The 18,529-nt window shown below is 36.0% G+C and overlaps 1 protein-coding gene across 3 annotated transcripts in view; it reads right to left on the bottom strand.

The window, feature by feature from the left end:
* Positions 1-16,074, bottom strand: part of LOC109857854 (nephrin) — a 300,812-nt gene extending 284,738 nt beyond the window's left edge. For all 3 annotated transcript variants that reach the window (XM_020434605.1, XM_020434606.1, XM_020434607.1), the window contains exon 1: positions 14,405-16,074. In XM_020434605.1, coding sequence (XP_020290194.1) covers positions 14,405-14,492 — 88 coding nt within the window. In that variant the 5' untranslated portion in view covers positions 14,493-16,074. The remainder of the gene's footprint in view (positions 1-14,404) is intronic.
* Positions 16,075-18,529: the final 2,455 nt, after the last annotated feature.

Consider the following 18,529-nt stretch of genomic DNA (forward strand, 5'->3'; position numbering starts at 1 on the left):
GAAAATTATGATGAGACGTCATAATTTCACTTGATCAGTTATCTGAATATAAAAGACTCGCACATAAGACATTCCAATTGAGATTCTCGCAGTCAACTAATTCATTACATCTACATTTTTTCTTAGAAATAAACAAATATTTTTAAAAGGATTATAAATTAAAAACTACTACGATCCTATAAATATCGTACGTCTTAAAATGAAAACATAAATCAAACCAAAGAGAGATATAAAATTTTTTAAAAAGTTACGTAAGTATTTTATGGCTCATCAATGGAACTGTGAAGAAAGAAGGTAAAGCAAGTTTCATAAATAACTTTTACGCGCATTTTTATGTTGCTGCAACTCGTAAATAGCTTTAGCGCAGAGCGCGAATCAAAGTTTCTCGACAGAGAAGAATTACCGCGATACATGCGCAACTTCTCTGAATGTTCCATCGAAAACTATTTAGAGTTGTTATTAGTAAAATACGACCATCCACTTCGGAAAGCAGTAGATAGTGCTTATCTTTTTGAAGTAAAGAGGAGACGTTGGAATATGTCGTGTTCGCTGGGTCGACGGTTATGCGTTTTGAAAATGCAGTCAACCGAGACTTGCAGACGGATATATACCGTACTGAACGCTTCTCGTGTGCACCTCGTACGAGCGCGTGGAACGTACAAGGGAGATTTCGGAATGCACCCCAGTGGCGCTGAACATCCAATTTTCCACGTTCCTCCATTGCAACCGAAACTTCTCCTCTCTTCGCACGGATAAATTCGCGCGGAAAAAGGCACATGCAACCGCCTGCCAAGTTTCCCGGAGTGACGGCCGGTAATACAGTTTTCACAAGAATAAATCTTTTTTCTGACGGATTATATATATATATATATATAATATTCCGCTCCGACGCGCCGATCCTCTCTCTTCACTTTTATCTCTCTCTCTCTCTCTCTCTCTCTCTCTCTCTCTCCTTATCTTTCCTGCTGCAGAGAAAGAGAGAGATCCTTCGTAGTTTCAGACCGCGATAGACGTTACTTCATCGCGGAACATCTCGAGCTCAGAACTTGCTCGTGAATATGGCAATTGGACATCCTTCGAGATATTGGGTTGCTGCATATGAAATGCCGCGTTCCGAGAGAGAGCGTTCAGTATTACGGAACGTCTTCTGATAAGCATGTGTCACGATGAAATAAGATAATCCTTTCGCAAATATACTTCTATTTTTGAGAGACGTCTGATTTGACATATCGCATTGCATTTCTGCGGAAGAGCATATAAAACTCAAAAGATGTGTACAATAATATCTTTGATGTAGTAAGTTTTTTTTAAGCAAATGATTAACTCCTTACAGTATGATTTAAGTGGCAACGATTCGTGCCACTGTTGATAAGAAAGTTGCTTATGCATATGAGAATATCACGATTCTCACTTTGGGCCTAGGCCTAGAAAGCATATCACGAGTCTTACTTGCGGTAATACTGCAAGGGATTAAAGTTTAAAAACACTTGGTTATATGTATACATATATAATATGTATACAATATATATACAATAATTTTGACGTGACTAAGTTTAATACAGTAATTTTACCAAATTCACACTTTATCAAATTTCACGCCGAGCTGAGCGGATAAGATACATTTAACGTTTATTTAACCATCAGAAAGAGCCACCGAATAAATTGCGCTCACCTCTTCGCGCAATCTTGATTCGTGCCTCGCGAGATTAGGCGTGACACACGAAGCGTCGTTCGTTCTCGTTACTCTCTCGTGCGCGACGGCAATTCTCGTCCGCAAGAAGTTTCCCTGGGAGATCACTAACTTTCGGGTCTTATCGTGATAAGTGTCGCGAACAATGTCGCGCACGTAACCTTCGCCAAGTCACCCCCGAGTCTTCTCCCAACGGCAGACGGTATCTTGCTGCGAAATTGCGTCAACTCGCCGCTCGTAGACTCTCCATTTCCTCCCACCTTCTCTTTCTCTTTCTCTCTTCTTCCTCTCTAGTCTCACCAATAAGGGCGGCACCGGAAATAATTTTGCGCACCGGCAGAACGGAATGTTAATTCGATTCACGTCCCACTGACCGTGCTCAACGAACTCGTGACCGCAACTGCGCGCAACATTACGTGCTCGATATACAAGTCGTTTTCCGCCGAGTTTCCAAGTGTCGTCTGAGTTTAGTTCGTCTCTCGCCTACTTTCTCTCTCTTTTCTTCTCTCTCTTTCTCAACCACCTATATCTATGTGTTATATATATTAATTATTAACCTATATATTATAAAATGGTGTTTTGTTAAGTCAAATAAAAATTGCGCTAAGAATAAAACGCACGACTCTTGGGTAATAGAGATTTTGCGAAAACAACTGTTTTTTCTTTCCTCACGTAATAAATCAAACGACGGAGACATTTGTTTGCTCGCAATGAAATTTATAACGATTATACTATTTATAACGATTATACATATTTCATATAGTGTACATATTATAGGGGAAAGTGGGAGAATTGTGCGCACTTGAGCACGAATCGTTGTAACTTTGCTATTATGAGACTTGAAAAATTGTGATTCGTTTTCAACACAGCCTATCTACTATCATTGTATATAGGTAAATATGATTAAAATTTAAACACACTTTAATACCATTGAAGATAGTTGAACAGTTCATTTTCACAATTCCCCCCAACTCATACAAGGTTATTGTGCGCAGGTATTAAAAGTTGGAAATGGAAAATCTAAAAAGAAAAGCCACGCATTAAAAACCAAACACTTTTAATGATACAAAACAGAATTATAATAATAAAATTGATAAGAAACAATAAGAAAAAATATCATGAAATTTGTATGTTGGCCTGTAAGAGGCATATTATTAAAAAGAGCAAATATTTCAAATACATATACGACATTGTAGAAAACCTATTTTCAGTCTACACTTAATTGGTTGCTAAAGTGGTTACACAAATAGTTCTCCGGAGTCTTTTTCAGTGCAGTCTTTTGTGACTGCGTACTATTGTCCGACTCGAGGTTAATGAATAAACTTCACTAAAATACAGGATATGTATTGACTAAAATAATTATGAAATACAGTTTTATTTGCAAGAAAGAATGCTGTTTAAGATTATATGTATGTGGAACTAAACAAATGAAACTTAGAAACTTAGTGTCTTTTCTTCAGATCACAGGAAATAACAAAAAAAGCACTATTAACAAACATTTATTTCTTTACTAACACACAAAGAATTTGGCGCGGTCGGGGTAGTGATATAGTTACAACTAAAGTGCAGTAAACTAAAAAAAGTTCAGAATTATGGCTGGTTATCTAAATAATCCAGAGCGTATGATTGCCCGTCGCGCACAATTTTTTCCCACTTCCCCCTACTACATGTATCAAAAAATTGCGTGGTGTCTATTTTTTAAATATAATTAGTGAAACAAAATGCGTTTTTCATACAAAAACAATTTTGCCGTCTAAGGAAAACTTATAATCATGTCTCTTTCTCTCTCTCTCTCTCTCTCTCTCTTTCTCAATTGAATTTCATGTTCCCTGTATTCTAAACTATTCGTTTCGCGGTATCTCAGATATCTTTTCCGAAAGATACGTACAACTCCGTAAACAGAGCGCGTGCCTAAAGCCCGATAGGAATAACCATTAGAAATATTTGCATATATTTTCAGTTTCATATCCCACTCGACAAATGTTGTTATCTCTTATACGATATTTTCCACTCGTAGAGACTTTGCTGTCTCCCATGAGACACATCGAAAGCGAGCGGCGAGAAATAACCTTGCGTTTTGAATCTTCCGATAAGTAAATGAACTTGTAACGTGCGCTTGCGCACATGTATCTACACATACAAATATGCGGACGCGCGGATCGCGTAATTCATTCCACCTGCCGGCCGTATGCGCCCCGTAACATCGGTCATCACGGGATCGGTGGTGATTTGTTACGTCCGGAGGAGTAACGAGGCGAACGTGTGTGTACATAGAAACACGCGCACACACACGCGAGAGAGAGAGAGAGAGAGAGAGAGATATCGAGTCCGGTAGGACGCGTCATTAATTCAGAGAATTAAATGTCGCTGCAAATGACGAAGATAATTAAATGCACGAGGTAGAGCGTGTGCGCGAGATGAAATCAAAAAGTCGTTCGTATATAGTATCGCGCACGAGCTACTACTAAGTCATCTCAAACGAGACAGGAAAAAGACAGAGACGCGGAACAAGAGCTGATAGATTGCCGCGCTACAAGAGTCGCGGCCCATCAATCCGCGCGCACATGCTCCATGTTCCGGTGCGGATTCTTGGACGAATCGGGGCATCAATTTCGCGACCGGCAAAAATATCGAGGCGCCGATGGCTTTTGAGTTACGAGCGATCGGAAATGAAAAGCTCTCTCTTCGGCTCGAAAGGCCGAATACGCAATAGAATTGTATTTCTCGGTTCACTTTGCGCAGGTTTTGGCTCCGACGAAATTTCAATTTATTCGAGGAAGTCACTGAGATGTTTAATATGTGCAAAATTGTAAAAAACAATAGCTCGCTGGAAACTTGGAAAAAGTTTTCTTTGGCGTGAAGCGTCAATTTCTAGTCGCGATGGCAAGTTAGAAATACCGTGTGCAAATTCGTGGATGAAAGATCGGGAGAAAATTAATAAACTGTCGGAAATGAATCGGAATATCGTTGCTGAAAGGACAAGGAAGCGTGACGATGGAACTATATAATATAGGGCGATTGCTGAGGCGAGTGCGAGTCGCGCGGCAAAGATAAGAAAACGGAAGGTTGGCGCGCGATCGATTCGACGACGGGGGGTCGCAGCAATTGGCAGATACGCGTTATTACGCGCTGGCAAAGCGAGAAAGGCAGCGAGGAAACGCGTTTACAACGTCCGTTTCGCGCGCCGAGCTAATTAGTTTCGGCGGTATCTTCAATGACAGGCGACATGCACCGGCGCAATGATAACAAATTAGTTTTAGTTGGCTCTTTAACGTCGCGCTACACTATCCGACGGTAATTACGGTATTCTCTATCGCGTACCAGCGGTATTTTACAACTTTCCGATGGTTTTTTCGGCTGTCGAATTTTTTACGTCAAACGATCGTAAGCTTGGCATTAAGAATCAAAGAGAGAGATCAAATTAATTGATAAACATTATAGATTTATATTGGTTAGAAAATAAACTTTCGAGTAATAATCAAGTTAAAGCTAAAATTAAATTCAAAGACAAAAAACTTTTTAACATTCGTGTCCACCGATGAACGTGGAAAATCGAGAATAATGTTTAATAATATTTATCAATTTAAAAGAAATCTCTTCTATATTTACACGTCGTATTATCACAAATATTTCTTACTGCAATAAATTGGATTGGATTTGTTTTAATCGAATATAGGTTGGCCGATTTTTCCTTACAAAAATTTTGTCGTGTCAAATATTTCTCAAAGCGAATTTACAATACTTTCGCGCCGAGTTAAGAGAAACTTTAATTGGCATCGGAAAAATTTCTTAAAATGCGTTTTTTTTCACAAACTGCTATAAATTTTTACACCACTTGGAAGAGGAAAAAATGAACTATTTATAGCATTAAATCAATTAATTTTTATAAAAAATTTTAATTAAAATATAAAGGACCAATTTATTAATAATAAAAGACCGATAAGCCGTAATCCACAAGTGTAGGTGAAAAATTTTAAGTGACGCATTTGTAAGTCCCCTCTGTACTCTGGTAAAAAATTGGAGAAACTCATACATGCGTTTCCCTTCACCTTCGGTGAAGCTGTTAATTATCAATTATATAATTGATAAAAATTATATAATATTATATAATAAAAATTATATAATAAATTATATATTATTATATCATTAATTATACATTATAATAATGCACAAAAAGAATGTTTAAAAATCATTATATTTAATAAACAATATTTTTTATCAAAAGATCGAAATGATTAACGTTTCGGTATCGAAGCAACTGCTAGTTTGCAAGGACACTTTATTCACACAACTCGCATTATACACGAAGAAAATATAAAGCATTTTATCGGGAAAATGTACAATGGACAAGTCTCTAATGCCGTTCAGAAAGCGGACACAGTCGCGCAAATATCAATTAGCGATTGCTGCACATCGTCGATGCCATCCTTAATTAGCAACGACGACGGTGTTGTCTAATGTCCTACGGGATCGCCCTTGGCAAAATTCCAACGAAGAACGGGAAGAAGAAATCCAAAAGCTTTGCTTGGAAAATTCACTGTTCCATTGGCTGCCGACTTCAATCTTGTTTCGACAGGCACACTACCACCAACGGCTCGTTAATTTTCAAACCGGCGGGAGAGTAACCCGCGTTTTTAATCGAATCTCCCAACGACGACTGTTCCTCCTCCGTTCCCTTTCCTCTCTTTCGTCTCTATACGTATGACCGGACGGATTCTCGATCTTCATTCCCTGTTCTTTCTACTCTGACAATCATTGTCGAAACGTTTAATCATTCCGCTAATCATGTTCCCGTTCCCAAGAGTCCCTTTCTTTTCCCTAAACGAGACACGAAAGCGCCGCTAACCCATTAAAGTTATAATTCTCCAAGATTTTTTGTCATACTGCGTCCTGACTTGTTCTGAAACGATATGTACAAAGTGTCCCATGCACAATTGTTATGGCCACGTATAATATACGTAACGCAAAATCACTTTTTTCTAAAAAAAAAAAAATAATAATATAGAGTAACTGATAGAAACGCAGGCGCTTGTGAGTTTTTCCGTAAATTTTGCGCGCGAAAACGAGTCAAATTGGATAATTCGGAAAAGTTATTGTCACAAGTTATTATCTCTGTAATAATAAAATTGACGTAAAAGCGCAAACTTGGTTTTGTTATTCCTGCCGCTTTCTGAAGTGACGACCCGGGAGAGCTGGGATGCTTGCCTAAGGGCTAGATGGATTTTTCACGGAAACGGAAGCGCGGAGAAGAGACGGTTTTAAAAGGACCAGGAAAGAAAGAAGGAAAGAAGAAGAGTGGCGGAATCGACGAACCGAGCGATCGACGCCATTTGCCACGATATGGAGATACGATAAAACGTACTTTCTATACGCAGCGCCGCATTTCCATAAATATGCAAAGACGGTAACCACGCAGCAGGCGAATATAGAAACATTTACCGTATTTCATCGCTACAAGGATCAATCGCCGAAGACTTTGACACGCGTGCGGTGACGACGACTTCACGACAAATTTCGCGAGAAAATATTCGTTTTGTTAGGTTAGATTATCAAATCGTTGTTCTTAAATTAATCGCAATGCTCAATATACAAGCAATAAAAAAAATTCGTTAAAGAATCCTGAAGAATATGAAATCTTGCATTATAGCGAGTAATAACAACGATTCACTTTGCACGCGGCTGAGCTGAGCGCGATTTTCTAAGTTTCGCAATGAGCGAGAGATTTATTAGTCATATCGTTGGTAAAATCGATTTCGTCTTAAATAAGGGGCATACAATAGAAGAGCTTTAAATTTGCTGTACAATTTTTTTCGGTTTTCTGATTGCGAACAAACATTTACGCTGAGATTATTGTTATCATTAACACACTCGCGTAAAACAGAATTGATAACATCATGTTTTAATGTGGACGAGAAAAAGAAAAGATTTATAGATGTATTTGAGATTTGCAACAGAATAAGAACGATAACTCTAAATTATATTGTATGTATATTTGTACGTTGATATATTTATATGTATGTATCGAAAAATATTCAGTGCGCTCGACAATATTACCTGTCGGAGTAGTAATTCCCGAAAATATTTCCGATACTGATCGCACATTTGTGCGTAATTTTACAATACAAGTATATACGTACATTATTGTAGCTTCGTCAAAGTTTGTAACTCGCACTTAACGAGAACACAGAAGATAGTCTGCGCACGCGCACATATCAACGTTTCAACGATTTTTTGTTTTGTAAACTGTCCGAATTGACAATACAATTTGAACTCTTCGGAAAAAACAAAACGAAACATTCAAATGCTGTCATCGATTCATCCATAGACTGTTATTCTCGAATTTTTTTTATTTATTTTCTCCATGCCGCACTGTATGAACGCGCGCAACACAAACTTAAATTTCTGTTTTAAATCATATATTGTGCGTAATCTTCGACTTACAAACTTGCAAAAACAGGTTTGTTTATTCTATGCAGATGCGTTTGTTCGAATATTAAAAAAGTGTGTAATATATAAAAACCCGAATGTTAATTTCTGCATTCATATATCTATATACATTTATACATTTATTAAGTTTACTATCGCGTCGTATAATATAATGGACTGATAACCCCATTTTCAATTAAAAGTTTCGAGCTTTTGACGTAATAAAGAAATTCACCGTCAAAATTTAACATTACTTACTATTTACCTAGTATTTTGTGTATAAGATTTTTCTAATATTAAAGTGTGTGTATAATTTTTACATATTTTAACTTTCATAAAAGTGACAGCAAAAAAATAAACTGTGTGTATGTTTATTTAAACAAAATAAAAGATGTAACAATCAGAGGTTTTTTACTGTCATAGATGAGACTTACGAGCCTCCGAGCGCGTCGAAATCTCGGCTCAGCAAAATCATGCCGGTTTCAATCGCGATCCAAGCTCGAACATCTGGTGTATAGGTTCTCTTTTTATACGCCTATATACTTATCCGTGCGCACATTCACAAACACGTACATGTAATGACACACGCGTCGCAGTTTAACCGAGCCGAACGAACGAACAGGGATGAAGACTTAGCGGTCTGTGTAGTATCGTCTGCAATCTGTCCACTCTCTCGCCTACCTTTTCCCTCCTTCTCATTTCCTCCATATTACATCAAGAACAAAGACACTTGGCGTGCGTGATTTGGCCTGACTATCCGCGCGTGATCTCGAGATGATCTCTAAAGAACGGAACAAGGAAGAAGATGAGGAGAGAAGAAAAGAGAGAGAGGGGGAAGGAGAGAAGGGAGGGGAAGGGGGAGAGAGAGAGAGAGAAACATCGCGAAAAGCGGAGAAAAAACGGAGAGAAACGTGGAGGGGGAAAGCGAGAGACTTGCAAAGATATACCGGCCAGCGACAACAACGCCTGCAAGCTCGCATTTTGCCGGCGCCGCCAGCAACTGACAACAAGGAAAGTCCGTGAAAAACGAACAGAGTGGATATATCGCGAGCGCGGTATCTACCATAGGAAAAGGCAAATATATGTACTTTTGTAACAACGATACGCGACGAGAGCCCCACCAATGAAAAATAAAGTCCGAGATACATATATCATATCATTCAATGCCACGTACTGGCATTACTGACGAAAATAACAATGATCGGTTAATCTTGTTTTGTGTCGTTACTTTAACGAGATTAGAGAAATGTAACAGTTTGCTCTGTGTTCTCTATCTCTCTTTCTCACTTTTCTCTAAGGCTCAATTATTCTTTGATTGATTTAAACATTATTAACGAATTATGAGTAAACACTTAACAAATGTAATTAACAAATATAATATGATTATATGTTGCATAATTGAATTATTTTTTCCTTTGAATCGATATTACGCTGCGCGCTCTCCGCTGGTATTTTTGATGGCCGGATTATCAGTTTATTTAGAAACGTAAGTAAAAGACTGCAATTACACGTAGTTTTGCAACTAGCGCTCGTTCCAAGTTTCCGAACCGGAAAGGGTCGAATGAGAGCCCGGCAGAAAAGCAGCCGGCATCGATCGACTCTCTTCCTTATCAGCTACTCGAAAGTTCAAGTTCGTAATTACGCGATATGCCGCCAACCCCCGATAAAGAAAGCGTCAAAAATCGCAAATCCGCAATTCAGTCGTTTGAGAATTACAGGAAACGATCCACGCGAGATATATTCGCGGATCCGCGCTTAATGAACAAAGTTTCAAACTTTTTGTTTCTTCTCTTTAACAACGTGCAAATTCATTGTCTGCTGTTAACAATGGTTGTGGTATCCTCAAGTCACTGTATGTATGTGTATGTGTCTCCTCTTCATCTTTCGCATATGATCTCGTATCACGGCTGCACAACAATCGACTCTGGCTGCAATCCAACGGAGTTTTCCGAGTTCTTACACAACGCACGCGCGATCTCGTGTTTTAAAGATTTTGTCAGTCAACGTTGGTCGTGGGCACTCGTGCAGAATATACCGATACGATTACGAAGGTTTATCCCCCAGACTTTATTTTATATTCCGCTCCTTCGACGTTCATAGTCGACGTTAAAGTAAAATTTTTAGAGTTTGTAACGCAAAACTCATTGAGAGCTCATAAAAATAGCAACTAAAAAAACTTTATTGGGCTGATACAAAACCACGTTTCTATCTCTTCTTTTGCGTGTGTGCGTGCGCACGCACAATATATGTATTTATTAAATAATCTATGTTTTTTACAATTATTGCTTTACCATATATTGTCAATTTTTTGAATTTATTTTTTATTGTTAATTCTGAATTTATAATTTTACGAGTGAGAATGAGCGAAATTTGATCGCGATACGCTCTGCACATTTTATGTGTTATTCAATAAATTGTAATATTGTTACATACGTGAAGATCGATATTTTTTTGTCTCGCATTGCCTTTTCAAAGTTTTAGTCACAACTCGATTATTAGGAATGTCGAAAATTAAATTACACGAATACAAAACTTGTAACAAGATGTTTGCTCAAAAAATCGTTTCCCCTGTTCATTCAAGAGCATATAATCTTGCATATTATCGACAATGTGCTGACAACGCTTTGTATATTTTGCTTATGATGATGCGTCAGCTTAAACAGTGACCGCTGACGTGACCGCGCAATAATTAGTCGGTACATGATATTTCGATAACGCAGCACACGCACCAACCGCGATTTGCATTATGAATGATACGTAATTTTCGACATGTAAAAACCACGAGTTTTAACCCGTAATCCTCTACTATTCTTGCATCTCTGTTGTGCTGAGAAAATCATCGTGCGAGAGTAAGTTTTTTCGGCTTATGCACACTTAACGTTTCTTCTTTTTTGCAAAATAAATTACGGACAACGCGAGAACTCGAAAAAAGTGATACAAGAGTATGAGGATACACAACACGTAAGTATAGAGCGACATAGAGTTCTGACAATGCTGCACACGGCGTGTATATTTCAAAAAGATGAGAGAGAGAGACATAAATATCTAAAGACACTTTAAAGCCTCTTGTTCCATTGAGTATCATAAGCGTATTTTATCCATTTTTTAATCTAACATTTTGTCATCGAACTGTTTCGTCTTCGAGATTAAAAACTTTTTGAAAATTAAATATCGAAAACTCATGTGCAAAGTTGTGAACTACGAAAATTAGGTTAGATTTGGAAACACTAATTTTTCGTTTGAGAAAATATGTAATATATTTTTTTAACGAATATATTTCGAAATTAGTTTTAAGTTTACTTTTAAGTAATATTCATTAAGAGAAAAAAGAACAAAATAATATAAAATATGACATTTACTGAATCCATCTTCGGTACTGTATATAAAATTATTGACTTTCTCACTGTGCAAACCAATATTAATACACTGAAAAGGATAATGTAATGAACTCGAATAGTTTTAATTAATAAACGGAGATTCTTTGTTAATGAAAAATGAATATTAATGAGTCAAAGGATAAATGTCGTGAATGTAATATTGATCAATAAAAATGTGAGTAAATTCAAATGCGAATGTGTTAATCGTATAGTAGCTTGTTAAAGAACAATGGATTTAATTAAGAGAACATGAACTACGTACCGCGATGGAGAATATATTTCTTTCGGTCTCTTTCACGAGCGATTATACATATGACATATGCGATGCAGCAATTTTCAATCAATTACCTACGCAACAATGATATCATTAAATAATGCAATAAATAATAGAAATGTAAAAATAATCGAACGGAACATACACGCTGATCAATGTGTAATCGAGGAGGAGAAGAGGGAAAGGAATGAAATATCGCCGAGTTTTACGAAGCAATAAAAATATAATGGCGTGAATCTATAGTATACAGCGTTAAGGGAATAGCGCGAAAAGCGGAGCGATATCGACAATTTTTTTCGCGATACGCTCCGTTTTGCGAAATTGCTTTCCAATCACAATTAAATCAGCGTGCAAAATAGGCTAATAGAATATTGTGCGCGCAATGCTGCTGTCCGTTTTCGCAGATCATTCTTTTTTTTTTAAAACCTTTATTTTTTTCGCGTAGTTAAATATAGACAAATATATTAGAAAATCGATCTTCTTATCGAATCGCTCATGTCTGCACAACAGAGCGCGAATGCAAGAGAAACACCGAAGTTTCATTTTCGCTGATAAAGTATTACTGAAAACGTGAAAAAATGTCGCTTTATATATATGTATATATATTAAAATAAAATCACATTTTACAATAAAATGTCTTGTTGCATATCTTTCACTTTTTTGATGCTCATTATATTCTCGTCTTTTGCGCCTGCCAAATGATGCCATCATATTTTTAACGCGATTGCATTATGCAAACAACATTGCGTGTTAACGACCAGGAAGCTCATTTTCCAGTGATATCCTTTACCGGTCCGATAATATGGACACTGTTAATAAATAGAGAGATCCCATAAACAACGGCGTAAAATGAATCGATAAATAAGCACATATTCATTAAGTGCCAAATAAACTCGGAAATAAAGAGCGAGGTAACAACAATGTAAAAATAACACATTTACAGTAAATTGAACAACGAAGATCAAAAAGTTGAAATACAATTTCTGAATTTTGCGCGATACTGTATATTTGTAATAAAAGTAGGTAAACGACGACATGTTATCATGGTGAGTATCAATTAACATAAAATATAACGTTCTGAATTAATAACAGAAGCGCTATATTTTTTCATATTTTTCTATATAAAATAAAATACAGCACGCACACATAACACGATTTTGCAGCAATTATCAAGTTACTTTTAAAAACTTAAGCAACTATCGTAGTTATTCACCTGTCATAAATAATCAGGTACAATTTCAATCAATTATTAAATATTGTTTATGGAAAAGAAAAGATATTTTACAAGAGAAGAGATATGTTGCACTTTTTCTAAAAGATGAACTGTTTTTGCAAGTCTTAGTTATTTTTTTAATCTACATAAACATAAAAATGTGTTACATAAACACTAAAACTTGTTCTAAAATTTTTTGAACAAGCGTTTTTCTACAAGATCTTTTCTCCGTGGCCTGGAGTTAAAGTATAACGTAACATAAGCACCTAATCTCGCGTGATAACTTCTCTTCAATTTGTGTGTTCAACTTGATGTACGGAATGCCAAGAGAACTACCAGCTTTAATAAGGAGATCCTTCAACTAATTTAGAATCACACAACTTTCTAAAATATTGAAGAGAGAAAGAGAGAGAAGGAAAAGTAAGAGAAAAAAAGAGGTTAAATAGTTTGCCGAACTTATAAGCGATTGGAAAACGACTTCTTTCTCAATGATGAGTTTTGATAATAAATAACAATCTTTTTTAAAACAAATATAATTTTGTTAATTAATTCAAGGTTTTGCTTATACAAATAAGATGTACAATATTTATATTTAATATTTATAATTAGTTGCACTATACATATGAATTTATTAAAAAATCATATTTATAATATATTTCTGTTAGAGAAATGTTTTTATATTTAATTAATATAAAAAAGTATACTCGTAAAAAAGATTAATGATGTTATTTGGAAAAAATAGAATCTATATAAATTAGTGGCATAATAGAGTGTTTATTATTTTATTTTTCTGTGATTTTTTATTTTTAACAGAAACACAAAGATTTTTTCTTTTTTTATTTAATGAATCGTTATGTATCGCATTTCAAAAGTTTGTTTTACAGAGCACATTAACAAAATATTCTAATCTAGTACTATACGCATGTGTAATACTTTTGAAATAGCAATAAAATTAATACTTTAATTTTATTTTGTTTTTATTAGTAAAATATTTGCAATATTTTTTAAATTGCAACAAATGTGTATTGAACTCATAAAATATATTAAAACAAACGTTTAAAATTGATTCAACATTATTTTTCTACTTTATCGCGAAGAAATCTTTTCATTTTATACGTGGTACATACTCCCTCAAAAATTATCTGAAACCGATTGATATGAAAAACATTTTATACGTAACAACTCAATAAATTTTTTTTTATTAACTCACTCACTCCAAATTTCTTTTTCCTACGCGAAGAAACGGAGTACGCACTTAATTCGAAGGGATCTCACTTATCTTGAATTGAAGACTCGTCGAAATTACAACCAGCCTCACAATCACCGCTAAAACGCTTACGAAGACAAGAATGCTATTTTAACACGCAAACAGAAGAAGTCGACCTAGTCCTCAGAATAATGTAAAAATTAATACGTAAACTCACCTTTTACTGTTGATATGAAACAGGCAACGACGAGCACGAAGAACCTCATCTCGTGGAGCTTTTCCGCTATCGCCTTGGAGACCTTCATGGCTTTATGTGTGTCCGTTCTTTGCAACTCACTCACACGCGCTCACATTCACAAGCAATCCCAGGCGGATTAAATAGCGTAATAAAAATTGACCGAGCGAACGCTACAGAGACGACAAAGAAGACAAATAACGTTCGTCACGGCGTCTCCTGTGTCACGTCTTCTCACATATCGTACATAGATGACACGATCGGCGACACTTTTTTTTTTCTTCTAGACGAAACACGCGCGCGTCGATGTCGACAAGTGGAATCCCAGATATGCACCAACTTGGCGTCAATCTCGCGATTCTTTCCACGTTTTTGCGTTTCTTTCTTTCGTGATCATTGACGCACGTCTCGCGTTTGACAGGAACATATTTCTTGCACACACATCGAAATCGTCGTTGTCGCTATAGCCTCATCGGGTCTCATTCTCTACTTATATTCACGTGAACGCAAATATTCGTAAATATAGTTCCGCTTCCGCAGCAAACAAGTCCGTTCTATGCGGAAACTTCCACTTGAAATTATCGGCTGCGCGAATAGTCCAACGAACGTGAACTTACATCCAAATGCGATCTTCACAATACCGAGCGAATCTTTAATCGCTCATTCATCCGTTCTTCGATGAAAACTTCGGCAAAAGTTTGATAATCCTCCTTCGACTTCAATTCTTGGTTTTCCAAAAGAGCTCTTTAATAGTCGCAGCTTCTTTCAAGATCATACTGTTCAAAAAACGCACACTTTTTAAATCACAAGTTAATCCTGAAACGACCAAGAGCACGAAAAAATATATAAAACTTGTTTGAGTCCTTCATGGGGAGTTTTTATCAACCAACAGTCACCGACGCGATAGAAAGATCGATCGCGCATCACAAGCGTTCGTTTTTTACGTACACGCAGCAAAACGAGAGAGGAAGTTCCTTCAGAATCAAATTGCTTCGATTGTTTTGAAACGCACTGCGCGACGACGATAGCAGAAAGAAATCCAATGTCTCGCGTTCGCGAATGCACCGACGTTTGTTATCCTAGCGCAAATATAGTCGAGACATTCCGTTCGATCTATCGAGCGCGATCGGAGTGTTGTTCACTCACAAACTAATGCACTCGCGCCAAAATTTAGAGCGGTCGGAGGATGTACCGGGCGCAAATCAGAATGGATTGCGATCGAGAATTTATCTCGTCAACTTTCTCCGCAAGAACGATCGTCCTCCTTTTTCTCTTCCTCCTCTTACTCTTTTCGCGGAATATCTGTCAAGACGTGAGTTTTCGGACATCTGTGCCGATCGAGAAGCGCGAGAGAGTGAAGAGGGATGGCGGCAGGAGCAGCGACGATGAAAACGGGGTTGGGTGGTGCGAAGGCGGCGAGCGGATCGCACGGCAAGTAGCGAGTATCCGATTATTTCGACGTTTTCGATTTTGTTATCGCGCGAAGAGACGCGAGAAAATCCATACCAGGCAACGACAATCTTCCCGCAAAAGAAAAAGAAAGAAACAAAGTCAGAGAGACGATTACTCCAAACACTGTGATACTATTACTCCTCCGACGAGATCACTGACAGAACGACAGGACTCACGGACCGACACGTCGCGTACACCGCTGTTCGCCTACGCGAGAGTGTGAATACTGCGCGAGACTGCGCGAAAGAGTAGGAGGCCTCTGCCCCCGCAGAGATCGACGGAGATTGCCGACAGTAGCCGAGCACGACCGAGCGTGGCCGAGCAGCCGGTCCGGTACTCTACCGACCCGACCACCACATTCACTCTTGAATCCTAGAAGAGGACGGAAGCAGCGATGGGTATTTCGCGCGCGAACAGAATAATTTCTGCATTTTTGCTTCTTGTATTAAATTGTGTGCTTTATATATGTTTTGTTTACGAGAAATGAGATCAAAAAATAAAATTATTATTATTGTTATTATTACTAATATTTTATATTAGTAATAATAACAATAATAATAATTTTAGTACTCTGTGTATTTTGTTTATAATTTTGTAGAATTTAATAACGTAATAACGAAATTTTTCTCTGACATGTAAAATGTTTTACTACGTTTTCTCTTTATAATTATGGACAAATATAAAAGTCTAAGTGAAATAAATACTAATTACGGATTAAGGAGATTTATCGATATCTCGTTAAACCAACACTTAGTTCGTAATGTCATTAACATGTGATTTTTTTAATATGAAAAATCCTTTGGTGTAGAAACTCAGATGTTCAATTAGCGCTGCTATCAATATCAGGAGAGAGATACTTTTAGTTAATTGATGTACTAACAAATGTGAGGCTGACATAATACAAGATACCGCAAGTTCTGTTAATAAGATTTAGCGAAGTCTTGAATTATTGAACAATCGCTTGTCTATAATTATAAGAAATCTTGACCGATTTTACATACATGAAAATAATTTATAAATATCGAAAATGCAATATAATGTATTTTTGAGAAGTAGCAAACACAATATCGTGTAATTTATACTTATTTAAATAGAACTGTTTGGTAATTACAAATAATTTTAATAGCATTTAAATAACAATCAATATTTATCAGTAATTACTCAAAAAGGGATTCTTCTTTTGTCGTTTAGAAAAATTAATACAGACAATAAATGTAAAAACATATTGTTTTTTGGATCGTTGAATAATGTTAGAAAGTAAAGGGATATTATTTTCTATCGCTTCCTGCATTTTTCTGTACGTATATAGCGAATAAATTGGAAATCTCGTTCCGCCATTCCAATACGTCAACAACAACATTCACGTCGAAATTTAATTCGACGTACTCCATGATTCTATTTGCGTCACAGCAAAATGCTTTGACACACGTAAGCGGTTTCGCTCAAGTTTGTATGAATTCCATAAATATTGGTGTTACACACACACACACACATATATATATACACACACACACACACAAAAGATACAACAACAAGAAAAATGAAAATTCTTATCTATAAGGTTGCCATTATGAAGTACAAAATTATTGCACATATCAATAATAAACAAATAAAAACGTCTTCCGAAAGATTTTTTTCATTAAATACAAAAACTCCGATTATATTATTATATCTAAAAGCAATTATAATCAAAACTATTTATGTAACGAGAATAACGTTTTACACTATAAGCTTTAATTATACATTTTAAACGTATTTTAACCCTAATTATGTAATTATGTAAACCTCCATTGGTGTTGCAGCAATTTTTGAAAATGAGATAATATTAATATTAATTATTAATATTAATTATTTAGTGGAAATCTTTCTAAACAATAAAAAAAAATAAAACTAATGTTATTTCCTTAATAAAGATGTAAAAAAGAAGTTGTAAAAAATCTCATGAATTTTTACAGATTTTTTGCAATGTTTTAACCAATAAAAATATCGTCAGACATAAATGTCAGGGTTTACAAGAGTATAAGTATCTAAAACCAACGGAATTTACAGGATTAGGGTTAAAATTTAATAAATTGGCACACAAAGCAAATATATTCTTTTCTTTCTGTTTTTATAATTAAAATAAAAAAAAAACTATCAATTAAAACAAATGAATTCATACGAAATAACATTTTATTCACATTTTTATATATTAGATGTTTATTAAATTTTACATATAAAATTATGGAAGTCCACTACCCACACAAACGGTATGTTTACGTGAGTAAAACTGTATAAATGCTAGAAACTTAATTTGAAAAATAGTCGATACTTGCTATACAATTATCTAGTATACAATACAAATGAAATTTAGAATTGATTTTATTTCTATAAATGCTTCATGAAATTAATACATGCATAGACGGTCATGAGAGCCGTTTGCTGGATGTTGTGCGAAAATATGCGTGTATATATATACTATATATGTATATATATATATATATATATATACGAGTATATATACAGGGTGTCCCAGAATTGGTTTAACATCTCTCGTAGACAGGTAGAAGAAATAAAACTAAGGTGAAAAGTCCTATACCATTTTGCTAGATTCGCAATAGTTACCGAGATTTTAATTAACAAAGATCCGCGAATAAGCGTGCATCGGGCTGTCTT

The sequence above is a fragment of the Pseudomyrmex gracilis genome, unplaced genomic scaffold (genome assembly GCF_002006095.1).
Source record: "Pseudomyrmex gracilis isolate BER0280 unplaced genomic scaffold, ASM200609v1 scaffold_176, whole genome shotgun sequence".
Taxonomy (NCBI): Eukaryota; Metazoa; Arthropoda; class Insecta; order Hymenoptera; family Formicidae; genus Pseudomyrmex; species Pseudomyrmex gracilis.